The 27,219-nt window shown below is 37.7% G+C and overlaps 1 protein-coding gene across 23 annotated transcripts in view; it reads right to left on the bottom strand.

Moving 5' to 3' along the window:
• The window catches only part of ERC1 (ELKS/RAB6-interacting/CAST family member 1), a 519,708-nt gene that overhangs the window by 208,962 nt on the left and 283,527 nt on the right, over positions 1–27,219 (bottom strand). For all 23 annotated transcript variants that reach the window (XM_063694551.1, XM_055357508.2, XM_055357510.2 and 20 more), the window contains one exon: positions 841–1,001. In XM_063694551.1, coding sequence (XP_063550621.1) covers positions 841–1,001 — 161 coding nt within the window. The remainder of the gene's footprint in view (positions 1–840; positions 1,002–27,219) is intronic.

Below are 27,219 nucleotides of genomic sequence, written 5' to 3'. Positions count from 1 at the left end.
AAGAAGAATCTGGCCTTATGAAGGAGAAAAAACCTATCCTCTGAGACAGAAAAGAAGACAACAAAAATAAAGATAACTGCTGACAGAATGAGGGTAACTGAGGGATCCCAGGATAGACCTGGTTTCAGTAAAATAGCAGTAGGGCCTTTACGTAAGGGGAAGGGTTAGGAATGGTAAATGAGAGCGTACAACTGGATTTTCAAAAGAGACGTTTGTTTTAAACAGGTCACTGAGAAGTAAAAGAAACATCTACTATGTATTAGCAGATGTATACATGCTTCACAACAGATTATGGTCTCAGCAACCTACAAAATGTGGGGGAAGCAGGAAAATGTGTATAGCAAAGCTCTGCTAAAAGTGACAATTTTCTAAAAATTGGCTTCCAGTGTGGCAAAATGGTAACTACTGAATCTTGGAGACAGGTATATGGGGGTTCATTCTCTCTACTTGTGTGTACCTTTGGAAATGTTTACAATAAAAAACGTGTTTAAAAATTGCCTAGTCTTCATACAACCTCAGAACCAACAGCCCTCTTCCCCAGTAAGCTCGCCATTTTGCCTGAACTTTCCAGAAGATTTTAGGAATTTCAGAGAGGTAATTACACACGGATATGTATAAGCCAGAGGATTTAAAATTCATTAAAGAGGAACCAAAAATATTTCTATTTGATCAGGATTTGTTCCACCTTTGACCAAATTTATTCTAGAGAGTGAGAAATACAAGTTAGCACTAAAATTAAGTAAGTGTATTGGGGTAATAAACAGAGCCAGAAGATGAATGCGGGGAGAAAAAGTATTTCCACTAAGCACATGCTTGAAGAATAAGACTACAAACACTTACTTCATCTCCAGAACTTCCTCTAAGTGTTTCCTTCTCTCTGCCCGAAGATTAGTCAAGTGAGTTTCCTTTTCTGCCAGAGACTGCTGGGTGGAGGACAGCTTTGCTTTCATGGATTCTAGTTCCTGCTTTACCTTCTCCATGGCCATCAGTAACTCCTCCACCTATCATAAATATGGGAAAGAGAACAACAGAGTATCTTGATCAATTAGAGTCAGAGGACCTGGGTAACACGCAACTCCTGGGTCCAGAAAATTGAAGAGACACAGGAACACATTAAAAATTCTGTACTCTTTCTGGATCAGTTATGTGTATGTATATATCAAGAATCAATATAGCAGATAACAACATCCCTACAGTATAATTCTTTTCAGTTTAGGTCAGAAAGAACTTAATACATGCAAGGGCATACGAGTCATCAGTTTAAGAAGTCGCACGCTGCCACAGACAATACCTTTTAAGGAAGTTCTTTGGAAATGACCCAGAAATTTCCATGGAAATAATACAAATATAAAAAAATATACAGAACGATTTTAGGAAATAAAAGACATAAACTTGACAAATAACAGATTTCCTGTATACATAGATGAATAATTTTTAGTCCTCTAAACTAAAATTTTCCTATTTACATCATTAAGAAGAATTTCTTTTTAAAGAAACTGCTAATTCAATCAGACAATTTCTTGCTCTAAATCCAGGCAGGTAGGGTTTCCTTTTTAAGGAAGGCAGGAAGGAAATACATCCCTATATACCTATATAACTATACAGGCATATATATACCTATATACTATATAGGCAGTATATATATATACTATATACTATATAGGCAGGAAGGAAATATATCCCTATATACCTATATAGTTATGTGTGTGTGTGTGTGTGTGTGTGTGTGTGTGTGTGTGTGTGTGTGTGGGTGTGTGTGTGTGTATACATACCAGATAGAAAGGAGACAGAATGCTTTAAAAATAACATGGGGGAAAAAAAAAAAGCCTTGACAGCAACAGACCTGAAAAACAACAAACAAAAAGCCACCAGAGAAGACAGACAAAATGCTAAAACATAAGGAAAAGAAACTAAGAGAGCAAGGTAAGTACTTTATCAGTAATTTCCACTTATTCCAGGTGGCTACCAAATCAGAATTATTTAAATAAACTTGTTCATTTTAATTCAGAAGCAAATGTAATCAAACAGCCAACTGCATCAATTACAAGAGTTTATGTTAGGTTGTTAATTGCCAAGAAATAATCTTGGTAATAACCAGTCTTTTCAGAAGTAAAAGGTAGGGCAGGTAGAGGTCGGGCATTTGCCATTCATTGACTCCTACATAAACCCCATTTGTGTGATGCTAAAAGAGAGAAACCTAGAGTCAAAAATCAGCATGACAAATCAAAGTTGTTTCACTGACCCTTGGAAATTAGTGCTTCCTACCTAAACAAAGTTTCCATGTTGATTGGTAACAGCTGTTAAACAATGATAGTAAGCAGATGCATTTAGTTTTTTTGGCACCTGAATTTTTTTATCCTTCCAGAAGTGAGCAAGTTAAACGTCTTCAGCTAACAGCATCCTCACAGTCCCAGTTGCCATAAGAATATATTGTTATGGCCAGGCGCTGTGGCTCATGCCTGTAATCTCAGCACTTTGGGAGGCCAAGGCCGGTGGATCACCTGAGCTCAGGAGTTCGAGACTAGCCTGGCCAACATGGCAAAACCCTGTCTCTACTAAACAAACAAACAAACAAAAAAGAGAATATATTGCTATGTAATATACTGGGATATGTATTCACATATCTGCAAGCTTTACATGAACATATACCATTGATTCCATTTTATCAGTTTAATTCATGTAAAATTTTATCTAAAATTGGGTACAAATAATACACCAAGCTATGTTTTTATAACATAAAATCAGTAATGGATAAGAACCATTTATAGGAGCTCCAACACATAAAGCATAGGATGTGTCCATCTTTTATAAACTTAAACAGATCTAAAAAAAATCTTCCTCTTATCCTGTCTTTTGCCACTCCAGGCAACCAACATTGTCACTTTCTTACATAACTTGGACAGATATTTTACATATACACAAGCAAGCATGTACAAATAAACTATTCCTCCTTTTTCTACACAAATGGAAGCCCATTCTATACATACTCCTATGCATTTAAACATTTTGGGAAACTTTTTATTAAAATACAAAATAAACATATAAAAATACACAAATAAATGTACAGCTTTAAGAATTTTCTGAGTGAACACACTATGCAATCAGCACATAAAACAATAAACTAAACGTTACCAGTACCCCAGAAACTGCCGGCATATCCCCTTTCCAGATAAAGAGTAACTGGAGTAAAAGAGTATTCTGCCTTTCAACACTCTAGATTAATTTTGACTGCTTATTTTTAATTTATACAAATGAAGTTATGTAGTATATAATTTTACAGATTTTTAAACTCAGTGTACTATCTGTGAGATTCATCCAGGTTGCGTGATGCAGTTATCATAACTGTATGGTATGCCACTATGTGAAAATACCATTTAAAGCACTTGTGATAATGAGCAGTTCTTAATTTTAATGGAGTTTAATCAATTTTCTCCTTTATATTTCTTATATGCTCAGAGCTTTTCGTATACTGAATAAGATTTTCTCTACTTCAAGGTCATGAGAATACTCTTCTATCCTCTCTTATAAATTCTTTATTGTTTCATATTTACAATATATATGCAACTGATTTTTGCATACATTGTAATGGTTAAAATTCATTTTTATTTGTATGAAGATAGAAGAATTTCAAAAGTCATGGTTGGAAGAAACTTTCTACCTACTCTGCAAAAGATTATAGCTTTAAAGGCTACTTATAAATTGTAGGAAAAAATGCAGGGTCCAGCCCTACCGGGCCTGTGGGTTTTCTCTTTGTGTGTGGAGATGAGAGATCGTAGAAATAAAGATACAAGACAAGAGGTAAGAGAAAAGACAGCTGGGCCCGGGGGACCACTACCACCAAGACGAGGAGACCGGTAGTGGCCCCGAACGCTTGCCCTCGCTGCTATTTATTGTATTCTAGGCAAGGGGGCAGGGTAAGAAGTGTGGGTCATCTGAAATGATTGATAGGGTCAAGCGAGTCACGTGTCCACTGGACAGGGGGCCTTTCCCTTCAGTGTAATGGAGGCGGGGAGGAAGGACAGCATACGTCAGCATTTCTTATATGCACTTAACAGAAAGATCGAAAGACTTTAATACTTTTACTAATTCTGCTACTGCTAAGAGGGGGACCCAGGTGCACAGGCTGAACATGAAAGTGGACGAGGAGCGTGACCACTGAAGCACAGCACCACAGACACACGTTTAGGCCTCTGGATGACTGCGGGCAGGCCCGGCAAACGTCAGGCCTCCCACAAGAGGTGGTGGAGCAGAGTGTTCTCTAACTCCCCCAGGGGAAGGGAGATTCCCTTTCCCGGTCTGCTAAGTAACAGGTGCCTTCGCAGGCACTGGCGCTGCCGCTAGACCAAGGAGCCCTCAAGCGGCCCTTATCCGGGGTGACAGAGGGCTCACGCTCTTGTCTTCTGGTCACTGCTCACAGTGTCCTTTCAGCTCCTAATTCTGTATGGCCTGGTATTTTCTTAGGTTATAATTATAGAACTGAGATTATTATAATAATAAAGAGTAACACTACAAGCTAATGATTTATAATATTCATACATAATCATATCTAAATCCTATTTCTAGTATAACTTTTATTATTATTTTATTATTCTAATTATTTTCTTTATTATACTGGAACAGCTTGTGCCTTCGGTCTCCTGCCTCGGCACCTGGGTGGCTTGCCTCCCACAAAAAAATACTTAACAATGTTTTATATTACACATATCTACCTCAAATTTTATGAATAAGCAATGTAAAATACTGCGTGCAAAAAACGGGGCCTCCCATATGCATTATTTTAGAATCGAGTGCAAAGCACCCATCTCTAGACTTACTACCCAGGAGCTTTGCAAGTGCGTTGCAGCTGTATCGCGCTGAATCTCCCACGAAAGGTCATTAGCATTCTTAGTGTTACTTACCCCTTACACGTCTTTATTTTTACCTCTAAGGTGTATATGCCAAAATAAATCACGGATTATTTTTATCAGTTTACGAACTTCATATAAACAGCATTTACTTTCTTATTTCATCCAACATTATGCTTTTTTGATGTGTGGTTGTTTTTTTTGTTTGTTTGTTTTTTTGGGACAGAGCACTCACCGCAACCTCCGCCTCCCGGGTTCAAGCAATTCTCCTGCCTCAGCCTCCCGAGTAGCTGGGACTACGGTGCATGCCACCACGCTCGGCTAATTTTTTTGTATTTTTAGTAGAGATGGGGTTTCACTGTGTTAGCCTGGATGGTCTTGATCTCCAGACTTCGTTATCCTCCCGCCTTGGCCTCCCAAAGTGCTGGGATTACAGGCATGAGCCATTGCGCATGGCCAATGCATTTTTTTTTAAAGGCTCACCGTATGTGAATATTCCAGAACCAAGAGCAAACACACACCTGTGTATTCACCTCCCAGAAGCCAAAAACAGTGACAGCTCAACAGCATTGACCACACTACCACCCAGATTATGGTTTGCCATTAAACTGAACAGGCTCCTTAGAAAAATGACTGAGTCCAGATTTCGAGCAGGAAATTTATAAGATGAACTTTGTACATCTTGTGCTGGAAAGCAAGAGAAATAGGGATCATGGCAAAAGGACACAGAAACCCTGATACCAAAACCAGCCAGGAAGGAAGGGAGGGACTCAGGGAGGGAACTAATTGACTACAGAGGAATATCTCCTATACAGATGCAAAAATCCTCAACAAAATATTAGAAAACCGAACCCAACACAACATGTAAAAATTGAGATTTATCCCAGGAATACAAACGTGGTTTAACATACAAAAATGAACCAATGTAATTGGCCTGGTTTGAATATCTGTCCCCTCCAAACCTCATGTTGAAATTTGATTCCCAGTGTTGGAGGTGGGGGGCCTAGTGGGAGTTACGTGGGTCATGGGGTGGATCCCTCACGAATAAATTAATGCCCTTCCTCGGGGATGAATGAGTTCTCATTCTCTTAGTTCACTGAGAAAGAACTGGTTGTTAAAGAAGAGCATGGCACCGCCCCGTCTGTCTTGCCTCCTCTCTCACCATAAGATCTCTGCAAACCTGGCTCCGCTGCACCTTCCACCGTAAGTAGAAACACCCTGAGGCCCAAACCAGGTACAGATACCAGTTCTTGAACTTTCAAGCCATCCTCAATCGTGAGCAAAAGAAACCTTTTTCTTTATAAATTACCTAGCCTAAGGTATTCCTTTATAGCAACACTAAATGGACTCAGGGCTACTGGATATCATATCAATAATACACTGTATTAATAGAATACAGGAAGAAAATCTCTATGATCAACTCAATCGATGGAGACAAAGCATTTGACAAGTTCTAACATTCTTTCATGCCAAAACCACTCAACAAACTAGGAATGGAAGAGGACTTCCTCAACTGATAAAGGGCATCTATGAAAAACCCACAGGTAACATCATCCTTAATGATGAAAGGCTCAATGTTTTTCCTCTAAGACTAGGATCAAGAACAAGACCAGAATGTCTACTATTATTATTTCAATTTAACATTGTACTAGACATAATAGCCAGGGATATGAGGCCACACAAAAAATTAAAAGGATCCACATTAGAAAGGAAGACATAAACTATGTTTAGTTTACAATGACATGCTCTTGCACACAGAATGATCCTAAGGAATCCACTAAAAATCACTTACAAGAAATGAGCATTCAAATGTTGCAGGGCACAATAGCAATATACAAAAATTAACTGTATGTCCACACACAGCAATGAAAATGAAATTAAGAAAACAATTCCATTTAAAATAACATAAAAAAGAATGAAGTATCTAGGCATAAATTTAACAAATGAAATGTAAGATGTATATACAGAAAATGACAAAACATTGTTGAAAGAAATGAAAGACTTAAATAAATGGAATATTTATGTTTATGGATTAAAGACTTACTATCGTTAAGATGGCCAATACTCTCCAGGTTCAACATAATCTACACTGATCTACAGGTTCAACATAATCTCTATGAAAATCTGAGCTGTTGTTTTTTTGCAGAAATTGACAAGCTGATTCTCAAATTCACATGGAAATAAAAAGGAGCCAGAATAGCCAAAATCATCTTGAAAAAGACAAAGCTGGAGGGCTACTCATACTTCAAAACACACTACAAAGCTTCTGGGTTGGTACTGGTTTAATGATGGACAAAGATATCGGTGGAAAAGAAATGAGAGTCCAGAAATAATCCTAACTTTCTAGGTCATAATTTTGACAGGGGTACCACGCCAATTCAATGGGGAAAGAATATTCATTTGAACAAATGGTGCTTGGACAAACGCCCCAGTACTTCATACTTCTAATTTCTTAATGGCATTAACTTCCTGATGACACTGGGTCACTTGTCCTGTATTATGTACCACATTCGGGATTCCACTGACTATTTCTTTTCTTTTTTTGTTTGAGGCAGAGCCTCATTCTATCGCCCAGGCTGGAGTGCAATGGTGCAATCTTGGCTCACTGCAACCTTCACCTCCTAGGTTCAAGCGATTCTTGTGCCTTAGCCACCCCACCGCCAGCTAATTTGTGTATTTTTAGTAGAGACAGGGTTTTGCCATGTTAGCCAGGCTGGTCTTGAACTCCTGACCTCATGGGATCTGCCTGCCTTGGCCTCCCAAAGTGCTAGGATTATAGGTATGAGCCACCGCACCCAGCCTTTGTTGACTATTTCTTAATGGTGCCATTTAACCTGTTCCTCTTATCCTCATTTTTCTTGTAAACTGAAAGATTTAAAGGTGTTAAGTCTTCATCAGATTTTGGTTCAGTATTTTTGGTCTTTTTGACAATAATATTTCATAAGTAAGGCTGTGTAGTCATAGTATATCACATGAGATATATAACCGGTTGTCTTCCCCATTTTTAACAATAACATTGATTAGTGGGTTCAGGTGACAGCAGTATGATATAAATATTTTTATTTTAATTATTTTTTTTTTAGACAGTCTTGCTCTGTTGCCCAGGCTGGAGTGCAGTGGTGCGACCTCGGCTCACTGCAACCTCTGCCTCCTGGGTTCAAGCAATTCTCCTGTCTCAGCCCTCCAAGTAGCTGGGATTACAGGTGCCCACCACCACACCAGGCTAATTTTTGTATTTTTGGTAGAGACAGGGTTTTGCCATGTTGGCCAGGTTGGTCTTGAACTCCTGACCTCAGGTGATCTGCCTGCCTCGGCCGCCCAAAGTGTTGGGATTACAGGCTTGAGCCACCACACCCAGCCTGATAGAAATCATTATAAATTTATTAATTAATATTTTGTCAAATTATTTAATCACCTAAATAATAATCAGTGAAGTTACACGTTTTATTTGTTTAGGAACCATTTATACTTCTTCTTCCTTCAAATTCCCAGTCATATCTATCCCCACTTTCCCACACACCACCAACAGCTTGTTTTTCTCAGTCTTGATTTAAAGGAGTTATAAACATATTAATGAACATATATTCTAGATAACAACCCTTTATCAACTACATGTGTAGCAAATTTATTCTTCCAGTTTATGGCTTTTTCTTTCCATTATACTGGTTTTTGATAATCAGAAATAAAGTTACATGCCACATAATGCTTTAGTCAACAATGGCCCATATATATGATGGTGGTCCCATCAGAGTATAATGGAGCTGAAAAATTCCTATTGCCTAGTGATGTTGCTGCCATCACAACGTTGTAGCACAATGCATTACTCACGTGTCTGTAGTGACACTGGTTAAACAAACCTACTGCACTGCCAGTTATATAAAAGTATGGCACATACAATTATGTACAATACGCAATGATAATGAACTGTTACTGGTTTATGTATTTATTGTACTAATTACGTCAGAGTATACTCCTTCTACTTATTTTTTTTTAAGTTAATTGTAAACCAGCCTCAGGCAGGTCCTTCAGGAAGTATCCAGAAGGCACTGACATCCCAGGAAGATGACAGCTGCGTGTGTGTTGTTGTCCCCAAAGGCATTCCAGTGGGACAAGATCTGGAGGTGGAACATAGTGATATTGATGATCCTGACCCTGTGTTGGCATAGGCTAATGTGTGTGCTTATGTTTTAGTTTTGGGAAAAAAAGTTTTAAAAGGTCATAAAAAAGTAAATTTTTTTTTATAATAGAAAAAAGGTCATATAAAGATATAAAGAAAATTTTTTTATATATTTGTACAGCGGTACAATATGTTTGTGTTTTAGGCTAAGTTATTAATTTGTGTTTTAGGCTAAGTTATTACTATAATAGTATAATAAAAGAGTCAAAAAGCTTTAAAAATTTTTTAAGTTTATAAAATAAAAAAGTTAAGTGGCCGGGCATGGTGGCTCATGCCTGTAATCCCAGCACTTTGGGAGGCCGAGGCGGGTGGATTATGAGATCAGGAGATCGAGACCATCCTGGCTAACAACAGTGAAACCCCGTCTCTACTGAAACATACAAAAAATTAGCCGGGCGTGGTGGTGGGCGCCTGTTGTCCCAGCTACTCGGGAGGCTGAGGCAGGAGAATGGCGTGAACCTGGGAGGCGGAGCTTCAGTGAGCCGAGATGGTGCCACTGGACTCCAGCCTGGGTGACAGAGCGAGACTCCGTTCCCAAAAAAAAAAATAAATAAAAAGTAAGCTTAGTAAGCTAAGGTTAATTTATCACTGAAGGAGGAAAAACATTTAAAAAATAAGCATAGTGTAGCCTAAGTGTTCAGTGTTTATAACGTGTACAATAGCGTATAGTAATATCCTAGGCCCTCACATTCACCCACCACTCACTCACTGACTCACCCAGAGCAAGTTCCAGTCCTGCAAGTTCCACTCACGCTGTTTCCTTAACAGATTATCTTTTTAAAAATCTTTTATATTGTACTTTTACTGTGCTTTTCTATGTTTAGACATGTTTGAATACTAGAACACTTACCTTTGTGCTACTACATTATTCAGTACCGTAACGCCTTCCACAAGTTTGTGGCCCAGAAGCGAAAGGCTATACCGTATAGCCTAGGTGTGTAGTAGACTACAGCACTACACTTGTGTAAGTTCGCTCTGTGATGTCTGTACGAGGAAGGCTCTGCCTAGCAGTGAACTTCTCGGATGTAATTAAAGTCTTTGTTGTTAAGCAATGCACGACTATACCATATATTAATATATTCAAATTTATCAGACATTTATTTTAGAATGTGTGACGTTTACATTCCATTTAACAAATCCTTTCTTATACTCAAAGTCGTATTTCCTACTTTTATGCTGGTTTCATTGGTAGGCTATATTAGTGGCCTCAATTATTAATTTCTTTATAGTAAAAATGTACATCTATATCCTTGCTAGGGGCTTATGATGGGCAAAGTACCCTGAGTACCTTTGGCTAGGCTACGTGACTTGCTTTGGGTAAACAGATGTTTGCAGATCTGACAGAAGCTGAGGCTTACAGTCTGAGTGGCTGAGCTGCATTTCTACCATTGCCAGGAGAACAACATTTTATTTTGCATAGCTGCTGCCCCTCAGCTGGGCCCTAGAAGGAGCCATGTGGATCAGAGCCACCCCAGTTAAAACCTAACTCAGAGCCAACCATGCTCACCCTCCATTTATGTGAACGAGAAATAAATGCTTGGTATTGTCTGTATCTTAGTTAGAATTCTCCAGAGAAACAGAATGTATATGTGTAAATAAAGACTTATTATAAGAAACTGGCTCATGAATCACAAGATCTATAGGGTGAGCTGGCAAGCTGGAGACCCAGGAAAGCCAGTGGCATAGTTCCAACCCAAATCCAAAGGCTTGAAAAGCCAGGAGAGCCAATGGTATAGCTCCAGTCTGAAGGCGAGCAGGCTCCAGACCCAGGAAGAGCCAGGGTTTCAGTCTGAGTGTGAATGAATGCAAGGAAAAGCTAATGTCCCAGTTCGAAGGCAGTCAGGCAGAGGGAATTCTCTCTCACTTGGGAAAGATCAGAGTTTTGTTCTACTCAGGCCTTTAACTGATTGGATAAGGCCCACCCACATCAGGGAGGGCAATCCACTGTACTCAATTTTGCTGACTTAAATAGTCTCATCCCCAAATACCCTCACAGAAACACCCAGAATACTGTCAGAGCAAGTATCCGGGCACCCTGTAGCCAGTCAAGTCAACATATAAAGTTAACCATCACAATATGCTACCGATATTTTGTGGTTGTTCGTTATACAATATCTGACTGATGATAAACTTTGTAAGAGCTTTAAAGTATTGCTTTTCATGTTTAGTCCTTAATCCATCTGGAATTCATTTTTGTATATGGTATGAGGCAGGGGTCTGATTTCATTTTTCCCCATATGGATAGCCAATGTGCAGTACCATTTATTTAAAAATCTATTCTATCTTAACCTTTGATATATATCAAGTATACTCACAAGCATGGATATTTCTGCACTTTCTATTATGATCCACTCTTTTGCCTAGTCCTGTACCAATACACATTCATTATCTTAATTATTATCACTTTATAAGGCTTGATATCTAATAAGTCTCAGCTTGTTCTCTTCAAGAGCATCTTAGCTATTCTTGAACTTCTGCAAAAATATTTAGATTTTATCATACGCCAGGTACTGTTCTAGAACACGTAATGAACTAGATATATTTTTAGAACTTTAATATCTTTCATAAAGTTTAATAATTTTTCTCATTAAAATGTTAAACATCCCAATAATATTTATTCCTAGGTACTTTATATGCTTAATTTTCTAGTAAATAGTATCATTTTTACAAAAAATGTAAATTTTCTGTTCAGTGCAGATTACAGAAATTGAATCTGTATCTAGCAGTCTTCTTAAATGTTCTTACTGACAGATTTTGAAGTTTACTATATAGACAAGTATGATAGTTTGCTTTCTTTTCTTGTAATTCTTACAATATTCATTTCTTTCACTTGCCGTGCTGCATAACCTAGAATGACTACTACAACGCTGTACAGACATGGTGATAGCATGCATTCTATTTTATTCCTATGTTTAAAAAGAATCCTTTATAAGTTTTATCTACAAGTAGTGTAATTCTTAATAGATACCCTTTATTAAGTTAAGGAAATTCCCTTGTACTGCTAGGTAGTTAAGAATTTTTGAAAATTATAAATGAATGTTCAATTTTCTGCATTTCTTGAGATGACCACTTAACTTTTCTTCTATCATCTTTTACTGTGATGGATTATAGTAATTAGTTTTCTTTTTTTTTTTTTTTTTTTTTGAGATGGAGTCTTGCCCTGTTGCCCAGGCAGGAGTGCAGTGGTGTGATCTCAGCTCACTGCAACCTCCATCTCCCCAGTTCAAGCAATTCTCCTGCCTCAGCTTCCCAAGTAGCTGAGATTACAGGTATGCACCACCACGTCTGGTTAATTTTTTTGTTTTTAGTAGAGATGGGGTTTTGCCACGTTGGCCAGGCTGGTCTTGAACTCCTGACTTCAAGTGATCCACCTGCCTTGGCCTCCCAAAGTGCTGGGACTCCATCTCTACAAAAAATTAACCATGCCTAGCCAGGATTACAGTAGTTTTCTACTGTTAATCCAACCTTGAACTCTTGGAATAAAACTTGCTCATGCACATTTTTCTTTTTTGTGTACACTAATTTTGGATTGGTGTGATTACGTTTAGGAATTTTTCTACATGTTCAGGATTGAGACAGGCCTAAGCTTTTCTTTTCCTGTATTAACTTGTAAAGTTTTGATATAAAGTTATGTGAACCTTATTAAATATGTTGTTGAGTGATTGTTCCCTCTCTTATATTTCCAAATTGTGTCTGTAAGATTGAAATTATTCGCTCCTTGTATATTTGCCAAAAGTTACCAATATAAATCTCTGGGCTTGAAATTTGTAGGAAAAATTTTTATTACTGCCTCATTTTTCTCAGGTTTTCTTTTTCATATTTAGCTGGCTTTGCTAAGTTCAATTTTTCTTGGCATTTGGTCATTTAGTCTAAATTTTCAAATGTGCTGGCAAAGATATCTTTGTATCTTTCTAGCACCTACAAGACTAGTAGTTGTGAACCCTCTATCATTCTAAAATAAATATTGTTCATTGTGCCATTTTTCTTTTTTCTTTTAGTCTCACCGAAGACCAGCTGACTTTCTTGGTGTTTTCAAAGAATGAATTTTGGGCTTTGTGGATTTGTTTTATAAAAGAGTGACAGGGATTTGGTTTCCCACTTGACTATCTTGGGCTGCCTTGATCTTTTCTTTTATCCTATGAAGATATGAAACCCAATGTTCAATAATTATCAAGTACTTATTTTTGAATTCCCTACCTGTTCATCCCCTGACCTGAGAATTTCTTACCTTTTTGCCAAGATATAAATGCAATTTTATTGACTATCTTCAATTGTTTCTGTGAAAGTTACTTCCCCAGCATCAAGTCTGTCATGTTTAAGGACACATTTTACCCTTCATTCAAAACTCTTACTTCCAAAGCAAACAAAAAAAAAAATTCGATTAAAATATGAGCAAAAGATCTCTATAGACATTTCTCAAAAGAAGACATAAAAATAGCCAAAAGTTATATGAAAAATGTTTGATATCACTAATCATCAAAGAAACACAAACCAAAACCACAGTGAAGCTGGGAGTGGTGGCTCATGCCTGTAATTCCAGGAGGCCAAGGCAGGAGGAAGGGGTTTGAGGCCACCCTAGGCCACAGAGTGAGACTCCATCTCCACAAAAAATTAGCCAGGCACGATAGTGCACACCTGTAGTCTCAGCCATTCTGGAGGGTTGCTTGAGCCCAGGAGTTTGCAGCTGCAGTGAGCTATGATCACGCCACTGCGCTCCAGCCTGGGTAACAGAGCAAGACACTGTCTCTCCCTCAAACCACTCCTAAAAAAACCCCACAATGAGATACTATCTCATCCCAGTTAAAATGGCTATTACCAAGAAAGCAGAAAATAACAAATGCTGGCAAGGATGCAGAGAAGGGAGAGCACTCATACACTGTTAGTGAGAATGTAAATTAGTACAGCAACTATGGAAAATAGTATGGTGTTTCCTTAAATAACTAAAAATAGAACTCTCTCATGATCCAGCAATCCCACTACTAGGTATATATCCAAAATAAAGGAAATCAGTATATCAAATAGATATTTGCACTCCCGTGTTTACTGTGGCACTGTTCACAACAGCCAAAATACGGAATCAACCTAAGTGTCCATCAGTGGATGAATGGATAAAATGTGGTATGTATACACACACACACACACACACACACACGAATACTATTCAGCCATAAAAAGAATGAAATCCTGTCATTTGCAGCAACATGAATGGAACTGGAGAACATTATGTTAAGTGAAACAAGCCAGGCACAGAAAGACAGATGTTGCTTGTTCTCACTCACACGTGGGAGCTAGAAGAAATTTGATTTCATGGAGATAGCGAACAGAATGGTGGTTACCAGAGGCTGGGAAGGGTAGGAGGGAGAGGGGGATGAAGGGAGGTTGGTTAATGGGTACAAAAATACAGTTAGATAGAAGGAGTAAGTTCTAGTGTTCAATAGCACAGTAGGGAGACTATAGTTAAATCATTTATTGTGAATTTCAAAATAGCTAGAAGAGAAGATTTGGAATGTTGCAACACAAGGAAATAATAGATGTTAGAGGTGATGGATACCCCAGTTACCCAGATTTGATCATTACACATTGTACACATATATCAAAATATCACATGTACCCCATAAATATGTACAACTATTACATATTGTTAAAAAATTTAAAAATCTCTACCTTTCAGATTTTTATCTGTTAGTAAAATCATTTTCTTAAAGATTGCTTAATTTTCCCATCGATTTGAGTGTCAGACCCTCAAAGTATTTCTGCCTCAGATTATACATATATCCAAGTAAGTTCTAAAGCATTTTAGTATTCAAGGCAAGAATGGTACCATACATTCCTGGTATTTCCAATCAATCATCTGATTTGCTCTCTGGCTCTAAGCCAGGGAAACAGTTTCAAAGTCAAATTTAATTACTTCATTTTCTGTTACGTTTCCACAATCCAGGAGAACACTTCCAGCTAGAATCATTTGGTTCCATTTCATGCCTACCACTGAGCAGTTGTACAGTATTGGGTACAGCCAGAGAAACGAGGGTAAAGACCGATGAGTAGAAGAAAAGAGATAAATCCTATACTAAACAATGAAGAATTTATCCACACTTTAAAAATATACTCCAGGTCACAGCACAATTTTCAAAAGCAGACATTTTATAACACAGAAAAGCTCAGGCCAGAGCTGGGACTCAAATATCTAACTGCCTCCAGTAACATAATAAGCAGAAAGCACGGGGCTTGACAGTGTGCAGTGCCAGCAGGACCAGATGGTTTGCTTAAATCACAAGCTAATAAACTTTTGCTCAGAATAAGAAGGGAACAAATTATGACTTTACCACAGACCTATTTTCCTTAAGAAAGCAGCACAACAAGGGGCTTCAGAGGCTGGCAAAGCCCGCTTCTTCAAGTTTCCCACCTTCTTCTGTTCCACAACCAGGAGAAAAACACTTTTTGTAGTTTCCAAGACGCGTATGGAAAATCTTGTTATACTCTCTCGGGAGAGTAAAAGGCATAAGTCTCCACAAGAAGAAAACAATTAGAAGAAAAAGGGAGTGGTACAAAAAGATTATCCAGAGGTTCAGCAGTCACCATGCAAGCCAGATTGTCACTTGAGAAGTCCACTGGTTTCCCTGACTAGAACAAAATTCCAGATTAAAACCTACTCTCTGTTTTACAATTACAAAGAAAAAAAGGTAACAAGCTCTTGAGTTGAGGAGCATTTTTGAAGTATTAGTGAAAACATGTATACACATATACCTACATACATAAATTCTATCATCCTTTCCTAGGAAATTCCTTTAGAGGATCTCACAACCATTGCTAATGAAAATTTGAATTTACATTTCCCAAGAGAGCTTTAGGCTATTACTTACACTAGAAATCTCTTTTTTCCAATATGTTCTTTTTGCCAACTCACGGTAATTCTTTGAGAAGATATATACCGGTAGTACAGTATTTTATAACTATGGAATAACTATAGTTATTGCAATAATAATTACTTACATTATTTGTCTACTTTGAAGTACACTGTTCTAAGTGCTTTAGATGTATTGTCTCATTAAAGCCTCAAAATGATCCTATATGGTGGGTATAAAGTAATATTATCCTCATTTTTATGGCAAAAGAAACAGGGTTAGTGGGTTTAAGTGCTTTGTCCGAGGTCATACAGAGAAAGCAAAGCTAGGATTCCAAGCTAAGTAGTCCGACTCCAGCCTGCTATACACACTGAGCGCTGCTTTGCTATCATGTATCAGTGTTTACCAAAATCATCCACAATGGTATCTAATGAGTCACTCTGGGGAGTGTTCCCATTCCCACTCTTTTTAAAAGAGAGTGGAAACATATCAGTGTGAAAGAAATGCTTCTTTTTCAAGCCATCTCAATTTTCCTTTTATTTTAAAAAAAAATCAACTCAGAAGGCTTAGGAAGATAAATCCCGTAATAAGCACTCATCACTCCTAAGTAGGGCTTGAAAAATAAGACACAATAAAATGTGGATGCACATTTTCAAAGCAAACATCACCCTGCTGCTATGACCCTCAGTATCTTGTGTCATTGATGTTAGAAAGAGGCTAAGACGGGCCAATGTTTCATCACTGCCAATTCTATTTAGCTGACTTTGGCAGCACAGCATCAAAACCAAAAAATAAGCACCTGAATTAATGCACTGAAAACAAACTATCTTTTCAGCAGAATATTATTTCATTTTTTCTATTTTTAAGTCAGCCTACATCATGCTTTGACAGCAAAATATTATTTATCTCCCAAGATTTGCTTATTTCAGCAACAGATTGTAATGGAATCAATTAACACAAAAAATTAATGATCTACTGGGTACACATAAGCTCCTGGAAGAAGGTAGGACAGAAATAATCTAAGTAATAGATTGCATTTTCTTCCTCCAGCAGTAGTAACAAAGAAGATGTGGCAACCACCATTTTATGCTTTCTTCTGCATCTGGGTCTGAGAGCTCTTAATATTTCATTAGGGTTTGTGACAAATGTCTAATTTAGGAAATGAAATACGAATAGAGGTGGAATGACAAAGACCATCCCTAGAACTCTGAGCTCTGATAAGTTCTCTTCTGAAAAGGCATTTTTTTTTTTGCTTTCCTAGGGAGTTAAGACAATATAATAAAGCAAGTGTTGAATGGCTATATAATTTGTCCAGGTTTTGGAAAGAAATTTCCTTCTTAGTTTAAATAATCTGATCATCTCAAATGGAGAAAATATTTATTGCATTTTATTCGGAAAACAGCAAACAAAACAGACCACGTAGGGATTCAGCCCTTCTTCTAAGATCAAATGAAATAATGTGAGTAAAACAGACTCAAACACTTTCCTTAAGTTTTTAACAAAAATAAAAGTTCACTGCCATTTTAACTGGAAATTTTAATTCTTCTCATTTGCAATGGTGAAAAAGACCAAACTGCCACCTAGAAATAAAGTTGACATTTCATTAATTAGACACACATTTTGTGGAGAAAATTTATTTCAACATAACCCTGGACAGTTGTTAGAAACACAATGTTGGCAAATAAAATGACACTTACTTGACCTTATCAAAAGTATACTATTAGCCAAGGGAGAAAAGTAAAAGGATGGGATTTTATGTCTGGTAACCCTAGGACACCAAGACGGAAACTCATAAACATCACATAAGTGCGTGTATAATATGTGTATGTATGTGCATATATGATACGTGTATGTTTGTGCATGTCTGGTGTGTGTGTGTGATTTTGGCCATAATAAGGCTCAACACTTGTATGCTGCCTTTGTAAGCTACTAAAACCCTTGCAAATACTTATCTCAATGTGAGGTAGTGAGTGGATACTTGTGGGGATAATAATTTCTTCCATCTAGGTGAGATTACAGATACTTGGAGAGATTACAAAACTTATGCCAAATCACTGTTAGTACACAGAACAAGGATTAGAATCCACGTCACTTGACTTCTAATCCAAAGCACTTTACATTAATTTTAATGCATCTTTATTCATTTATTAAAGAGGGTAGAGATAAGAGGAAGGGACAGTTGAATGTCAAAATAGGGCTTGGGACATGACACACACAAAAACTATCTGTTGAATAGGATAAATCCCACCGTGCACATTTCTCCAGAAAAAAATATCTTTCATTGAAACATCCAGGAGGACACAGCCAAGGAGAATATAAACTGCATATAAAAATCAGTGGGAAGCCATCTGGCTCCCAAGGCTTTACTTTCAGCCGTATCTTGGATGACTGCTTCTATGATCAATAACTTGGTTTATCAAACTTCTCAGTAGGAGAAAAGAAATAAGAGCCAAACACCCCAAGAACTCATTACAAGTGAATGATATATCCCTTGTTATAGATCCACCACATAGACTCCAAGCGTGCTTCCTGGTACAGAAGTTGTTCTGCAGTTTAGATAGAGTATAGGGTATAAAAACATGTCTGGTCGGGCACGGCTCACATCTGTCATTCCAGGACTTTGGGAGGCTGAGGAGGGTGGATCATGAGGTCAGGAGTTCGAGACCAGCCTGGCCAACATGGTGAAACCTCGTCTTTACTAAAAATACAAAAATTAGCTGGGCATGGTGGCGCGTGCCTGTAGTCCCAGCTACTTGGGAAGCTGAGGCAGAAGAATTGCTTGAACCCAGGACGTGGAGGTTGCAGTGAGCTGAGATGTCGCCTCTGCACTCCAGCCTGGGCAACAGAGCAAGACTCCGTCTAAAAAAAAAAAGTCTGCTTTGAAAACCAGTATCCATAGACTTCTGGCAGTCATTTCTGGGGTTTAATTTTGGATGTGCCAAAGGTTTGTTTCCACTGTACTTAATTTTTTCACATCGCTCTAACTTTTGAAAACACAGATACAGTCCTTTTGCTGAATAAAATGAAAACTTGAGCCTAAATTTAAAGGCATAGATATTTCCTGGACTTCCAGGACAGTATTATCATGTACTACTTTGTCAAAAAAATTTTCTGGAGGTTTTTCTAGAGGAAGAAACTAAGATAACAACAACAAAAAAAGACAAATCCAAATGCATTACTTGAAGAGCGACTACTCATGTTTCTAGAGAATTTTTTGGTCATACTATGTCATGGGGTTATTTCCTGGGGGCTTCAGTTCCGCTTCAGAATTTCTTTAGTAGTTATCTACTGACCCCATCTGGTAAAATTATAGAGGAAGTTACAGTCGTTAAAGCTTCTGTCAACTCGATTTCTAAAAATTTTATGTAAAGAGATATTTTAAGAGAAATAAGAAAATAGGAGATCAGGGCAAATGAATCTAAAGATCTTTAGCTTTATCTTCCTATACACATAAGATGAGAGAGAAAACATACAATTAGGAAAAGGTCATGCCATTCACTTAGAAGGATTTTAAATTCCAAATAATTTACACTCCAAGTTCATGTTGAGTATAAAATCTCCACATTTTTTTTACTGTTATATTATTTATAAAGTTTTCTGCTTTCTTTTTCAAGTATACTAAACATTACTCCATCTTTTAGGGCTATCCGTATTCTAAAAGAAAGAGTTCATGTTGCTGCCTTTTCCCTTGTTATTCTTGAAGATGATTGTTGGTACTCTGACCTTTTATTAAGGGTTCTATTAAAACTCTGAGGCTTTTTTAATTGTTTAATATAAACACAAGGTAATTATTTTAAAATTGTATTCAGCAGAAAGGGATGAATATAACTTTAAATATAGTACAAGGTAGCTTCAAACTTTAAGTACAGAGTTACTAAAAGTGGAGAAATGTCCGTTTTAACCATGAAATTTAATCTTATGATTAAAGATTTGTGTTGTTTACTAATCTATCAATATTCAGAATCTGATTCCATTAAAAGGGCTAAAAATTACATGAAGCAATGGAAAGTTTTAAAAACACACTGAGTTTCATTTTCTTCCCTACTATTTCCAGATTTTTTAAGGTGGCTACAACAATACTATGAAATTTCAACTCTTTTTTTGGACATTCATTCTCTGAGACATTGAGTTTTTAAACCTCCTGTCATTAGAACATATCTGGGTAATTTCCATTAATAAATGGATCAAAATGCAGAGTGCTGGGTTGCCATTACTAGACACTTTATCATTCCTCTAACTTAAGTCATTTCATACATCTTTCGAAGATCAAAAGAAGAAGTCTAAACATGGAGATTTCTGGTAGGCAGGGTACAGCCATTTAACAACTTCTTTCAACAAGCCAGAGATGGCAGAATTCTCTTTGAAGTGGCAGCCCCGTTGGCTTTTGAAGTCCCTTGTCAATTGCAGAATGGCTGTGGTGGGGTTTGTTTTGTAACCAGCTGTCACCATGAAGGCAGACATGACGTATTTCCAGCAGTCTCACTTCAGGGTCTGTCAAGTGACTGATTTCATAACCAGCCACCATAACAAAGGGGATTCAAACTCCTTGACAGCAGAGTGAGAGTCTACAGTGAAACCTATGAGGTTCCTCTTGACAGAATTTGATTTAAAGAGTGAACTGATTACACAACGGCAAAGAGAAGATGATTGTGAACTGTCATATCTCTTAGGTACCTGAAACATTAAAAATATACTTTCTATATGCTTATCAATATCATGTTCCATAATAACATCTTACATTTTAAAAATGAAGTATCTTTGAACAACAGTATCTACAATCTGTGCATTGACCAAACATGATGAACTTCTGCAGAAACCAGTAAACTGCTTTACAAGCACAGTTGACGTTACCAACGTAACACTATGTTTTTTGTAAGACAGAATGATTCTACATAGTTCTGAATAACGTTTGTATCTGTAACACTTTTGGAATGCTTAGCTACTCATTTCAAGAATGTCTCACAGAAATCAGTTTAAGACTTATAAGAGCAAGCAAAGAAAATGAATTTAGGATATGTTAAGAAGAGATTTCTGTAAACTATTAAATGTAACCCATTACAGCACTATATGAAATGAATCAGTCTTAATAATATTATGAACCTATTTCCAAGTCCGGGAAAGATGAGGCAAATCTTGAAAAACCTAACGTCAAATTTACCAGTGATGATCAGAAGCATCAGTCCCACTAAAAGGAAATAAAGTAGGATCAAAAAGATTTTCAAACGATTCTAATCAGTTTATACCTGCTCTGCAGAATGTTTTGAATTATTACATGTTTTCATAAACATGGTGGCCTGGTATTTCCAAGTGGAAGGCTCACTGCTACATAAGACTTTCAGCTAGTTCCCACTAGCTAAGAGGTCAACAACAGTGGGCCTAGAATTTTGCACATTCACTTTTTGAGACATATAAGCCCTCTGTTTTGCCACTGAAGGACAGGTCAGGGATAATAATGATTTCTAAATTGTATTTTTCCACTCTGGCTACCATTCTTTAAAATCAAGCACAAAAAATGTAAACTTTCACATAAATATCTATTCTAATTCTTTAAATCTACAATTCTGACACCTTTAAGTTCTTCTGTTCAGATGAAAAAGTAGTTTATCAAATCCAGTGGAAACGCAATTGCAACAAAGAAAACATTTCAAAACACTGTTTAGATAAGTATAAAAATATGATAAAATTACCATTAAATCCTAAATTGTTTAGCAAGTACAGTGATGCCGCAAACATTAAGTCAGGACAAAATTTCATTTATTCGCTCATAATTTAATTACTTAGTAAATATTCATTGAATGCCATTGTGTACCAGGCACAATGGTAGATGCTGAGGATACAACAGTAAATAAGACACAGCTCCTGCCCTCAAGGAGCTTTCATTCTAGGAGACAAAATGGAGACAGTCTCTTAAAGCAATAGGTAGTAAATACGTAATAATAATGCAGTGTTATTTAAAAAAAAAAAAACAGGACTAAGTACAAGTGCAGTTGAAAAACATGAGAGGCTGGGCACAGTGGCTCACGCCAGTAATCCCAGCATTTGGGAGGCTAAGGTGGGCAGACCACCTGAGGTCAGGAGTTCGAGACCAGCCTGGTCAACATAGCGAAACCCCGTCTCTACTAAAAATAACAAAAAATTAGCTGGGCATGGTGGCGGACGCCTGTAATCCCAGCTACTTGGGAGGCTGAGGCAGGGATAATTGCTTGAACCTGGGAGGCGGAGGTTGCAGTGAGCTGAGATCATGCCACTGCACTCCAGCCTGGACAACAGACAGAGACTCCATCTCAAAAAAGAAAAACAAAAACAAAAACAAAAACATGAGAGAGACATGTAACTCAGACTTGGAAGGTCAGAAAAGGTTTTATGGAAGAAGTAGGATTTTTCCAGACAAGGGAATAAGGTAAGGTTGAAGAGACTGCTTCACTCAAAAGGAACATGTAGTTTAAGACATGTAAGCCCTTCTTTACTCTTCTGAAAAAGGACCCAACAAGAACTGGCACTTGTTTTCGACCTAGAAAACATTACATATATCTGAGAATCTGTTGTTTAACAACTGAATTATATTATAAATAAAGTATGTACCACAGTGACTGGCAGACAGTAGGTAATCAGTAAGTGTCAGTAAATCTACAAGAATTGTAGTTTGTATTAAGAATAAAAGGTACTCTGCCTTCCAACACAAGTGGAAGCCTGAGACCCTCACCAGAAGCAGATGCGGGCATCATGCTCCTTGTACAGTCTGTAGAACCATGGCCAAATAAACCCCTTTTCTTTATAAATTACCCAGCCTTAGGTAATTCCTTTATAGCAACACTAAATGGAATAAGACAACCACCCACTTAAAGATCCTCGTGATAAAAAGTGTAGAAATCAACCTTGCCACTTCCCTCTCCTCTCCCTCATCATCAACATGCAATTGACCAGCAAATCTTGCTGAGTTTATCTCCAAATAGACCTCTCCATCTCCTTTGCCATCACCCTACATGTCCTTGGATTATATGTTTTCCTAAGATGTCCTCAGCCCTTTCTACCCTTACTCTCCTATTTATTCTTCATATAATTGCTGGAATACTCTATTTATTTTTGAGATGGCACAATCTGGACTCACTGCAACCTCTGCCTCCTGGGCTCAAGTGATTCTCCTGCCTCAGCCTCCTGAGTAGCTGGGACTATAGGTGTGCACCACCACGCCCAGCTAAATTTGGTATTTTTAGTAGAGACAAGGTTTCACCATGTTGGCCAGGCTGGTCTCGAACTCCTGACCTCAGGTGATCGACCTGCCTCAGCCTCCCAAAGTGCTGGCATTACAGGCATAAGCCACTGTGGCCAGCCTGGAATACTCTTTTTAAAACAGGAAATAAGTCTTACCGCTCTTCTGCTTAAAATTACTTAAAAGATAACCACTGTGGTTAAGATAAAACCTAAATTCATTAACATGACTATCCTATATATTCTGGTTTCTGCCTACCTCTCCAGTTTCATGCCACACCATCCATTCATTCACTCATTTATTCAATCGCTCACCTACTATCCAAAGAGCTACCAGCTCACTTTGACTTAGTACACTCCACGAACTCTGGTTTTCTTTTGATTTTCGAACTATGCCAAACTATTTCCATCATTAGGGTCTCCACACATGTGGTTCCTGCTGAAGTAAACTACCTGCCATTCTTAATTTCACTAATTCCTACTTACTTTTCATTTTAATTTCTCAATTTAAGTATCAATGTGTTAAGAGATGCCCTCCAGCTAGGCACGGTGGCTCATGCCTGTAATCCTAGCACCTTGGGAGGTCAAGGTGTGCGGATCACAAGTTCAGAAGTTCGAGACCAGCCTGAACAACATGCTGGAATCCCGTCTCTACTAAAAATACAAACATTAGCCGGGTGTGGTGGTGCATGCCTGTAATCCCAGCTACTTGGGAGGCTGAGGCAGGAGAATCGCTTGAACCTGGGAGATGGAGGTTGCAGCAAGCCGAGACTGCACCACTGCACTCCAGCCTGGGCAACAGAGCAAGACTCCATCTCAAAAAATAAATAAATAAATAAATAAATAAATAAATAAATAAATAAATAAATATAAAATAAAATAAGATAGAAGAGATGCTTTCCCTGACAATTCACTCTAAATAAGGTCCCCTGTTACACACTTTTATAAACTACTATACTTTTTTTATTTGCATGGATCAAGTTTTAAAGTATATGTTTATTTCTGTGATCAATCTCCCCTACTAACATATAAGCTCCATGAGGAAAAGGACTATACTCATTTGGTTCAGTAAAGTATTCTCAGTTTCTAGCACATAGGAGGATCTAGATAAACAGTGAATGAACAGCGAAATGAATGGATGATACATAAACTTTTAACAATGCTGGGGTGGCATGTTCTCACTATGGACATCTAATGTAGATGACTCTCATTTCTGTAACTATTCCACTCCTTTTTCCTCCACTAATTCCATCACTCATGTCATAACTTTAAGCATCTACATGATGCTACTACACGAATGTGGAAGAAAACACTCATATGCAATTATAATATCCCTTGAAAGTGATCTAGTCTTCCACCATTATTTCTTAAAGGAAAAATTACTTTTGACAAATATGGTTTTAGGTCACAAATGTTTTTCCAAAAACAAAAATTTAAAAAATGACCAACTATATCAGAAAATGCTTGTATTTGAATATCCTAGTATCACAACTCTGTCAGGCTTAGGAGGAAAAACTAACTAGTATCTACTAACTATGTATATGTAGATAGATAGATATCCATGTATCTATCTGTCTGTCCATCTGACTGTCTGACCGACCATCCATCCATCCATCCATTCACCCATCTGTCCAACATACTATAGAGTTGAACTGTCCAATATAGTAGCCACTAGGCAGATATGGCCATTAAAATTTACTTAAAATTAAATAAAAGCAAAATATCAGTTTTTCAGGTGCTCTAGCCAAATTTTAAGTGTTCAACAGAAACGTGGCTAGAGGCTACCATCTTGGTAGAACAGACATAAAACATTACCACTGTTTTAGAAAGTTCTATTTGACAGTGCTGCTATAAAGACTACAGAGGTTTCAGAAGCCAATAAGCACTTGTGAAGAGAAATGTATACTTATAATATTCACTTTATGCCAAAAAAGTAACTTTTGTTTAGATTTCAAGTCCTTCTAATATTGAATAGTATTTAGAAACCATATCTTACCACTACGAGTGAGCATTGCTACTAAGAAGATGATTTGTTTTCTAGGTATTTGCAGTACATAGGAAACGCATGTGTGACTGTTTAAGAGAAAAAAGTCATAAATTTAAACAAACGTTTCAAATTCCAATTTAAGATTACAAAGACTAAACCCTTAAAATATTTTTACAGTTTTAAAATTTCCGTATCTTCTTGCTTCTAGGAATAAGATCTAAGGATAATGTTCTAAAACCAATACTTAGTTTTAAATAACGCTAAGAAAGTATTTTTCCCCTCCCTCCCTTCCTTCTGGAAACTATAGAACATCTGGCTTAGTAAAACTGAAAGACAGCATTAGAACTGGATTTTATAGCATATATTTCTAGCAGTTTACTAAAGCTACTCAAGGTTTTTTTTTTTTTTTTTTAGACGGAGTCTCACTCTATCACTGAGGCTGGAGTGCAGTGGCATGATCTCAGCTCACTGCAACCTCTGCTGCCCGGGTTCAAGCAATTCTCCTGCTTCAGCCTCCCGAGTAGCTGGGATTATGGGCACCTAGCACCGCGCCCGGCTAATTTTTGTATTTTTAGTAGAGATGGGGCTTCACCATCTTGGCCAGGCTGGTCTTGACCTCTTGACCTCGTCATCCACCTGCCTCGGCCTCCCAAAGTGCTGGGATTACAGGTATAAGCCACAGCACCCGGCCTACTCAAACTCTTTTTATAAGAAGACCATGGATGTAAAATGGGAAATAATGTTCAGATTAAGAACCTGTATTGATCTAAGACAGACTCTCAGAGAATAAATGATCTGGTGATAAGAATAATGTCCATCTGATCAACATATTAGGTGACTGTGTTATTCTCAGTTGATGCAAATCTACAACTTCTAGAATATGAGACCAGATTGGGGAGAGGACAATAATTTCCTTGAGTCACAGTATTAAAACTTGACATATGTAAATTAGAATTTAACAGTAAGTTTGTCACTGCTGGTGCTGAATCAACCAGAGAGGTTCTATAAATACGACATTTCTCTGGGGCCTTCAGCCAACCAGTGAGAGCAGTGCCTCCCCTTGGAACCACAGAGGGAAGTGGTGGTGACAACAGAAGTACCAGTAGTGGTAGATGTTTACTATGGGTTTACCATGTGTCAGAATCTGTTAAAGGTGCTTTATACAGATACCATCTCTTTAATGTGGCAGATGTAGTTAACTATTTCTTTTACAGCTCGGGGAACTGACCCACAAGTAACTTGCCCAAGATCATAATTTCTAAGTGGTGGGAGCCTAATTCCAACCAAGGCTTCTAACTCCAGAGTCCACCTTCTTCGCCATTATGGAATAGAGCTTCCCTAAGGTTCTGGAACGACCTTTTGAACTGGAAAGCCACAGTGTAAAAATTTCTGTACCTAACCTATCACTTCTGCCTTTCTCAGACTCGACTTCCCTCACATTCAGTAAGCCTACTTTCAGCTTTGTAAGATTACAAAGAAGTCCTCTCAGATGAGATGAGCAAGCCTGGGGGAAAAACTGGTTGGAAGGCGAGAATCAAAAGATTGAACTTAGTTTCCGGTTGAGATATCAAGGAAATATTGGTGTAAAGATATGAAATGGGCTGTTGTCTATTTCATAAGTTTGGATCTCAGAAGAGAAAACTGGGCTAAAAATATAAATTGTGCACGCATACAGTGCCAGCTATGTGGAAAGGTAGCTTGAGTCCAGGAGTTCGAGGCCACAGTGTGCTACAATCATGCCTGTAAACAGCTACTACAGTCCAGCCTGAACAACATATCGAGAACTCATCTCTAAATAAATAATAAAAATATCTGATGTGATAACAATTCTAAAACTGCCGATAATGTAGCTAACATTTCTTTAATACCATGTCTTGCTTCTTATCCTCAAACAAATTTTTCCCTCAGGCTTTCTCATCTCAAAAAATTATACCACTATTCTCCCAGTTGGCCAACCAGAAATCCAATGGCCATCTTTGTTTTCTCTTCTATCCTTTATCCATACATGTAATTCACCAAATCCTTTTAGCTCTATTTCCAAAAGACGTTTTAAATCTATTTCTCTTTACTTCCACTGTCACTGTGGAATCTCTTCAGCTATTGCCTGATCTGCCCAACCTCTTGCATAGACCAAGAGTCTCTCTATACATTTTTGCTTCT

Source organism: Gorilla gorilla, chromosome 10 (assembly GCF_029281585.2).
Source record: "Gorilla gorilla gorilla isolate KB3781 chromosome 10, NHGRI_mGorGor1-v2.1_pri, whole genome shotgun sequence".
Classification (NCBI taxonomy): Eukaryota; Metazoa; Chordata; class Mammalia; order Primates; family Hominidae; genus Gorilla; species Gorilla gorilla.
The sequence above is the reverse complement of the archived record's forward strand: the minus strand, read 5'-3'. Positions and strand labels throughout refer to the sequence as shown.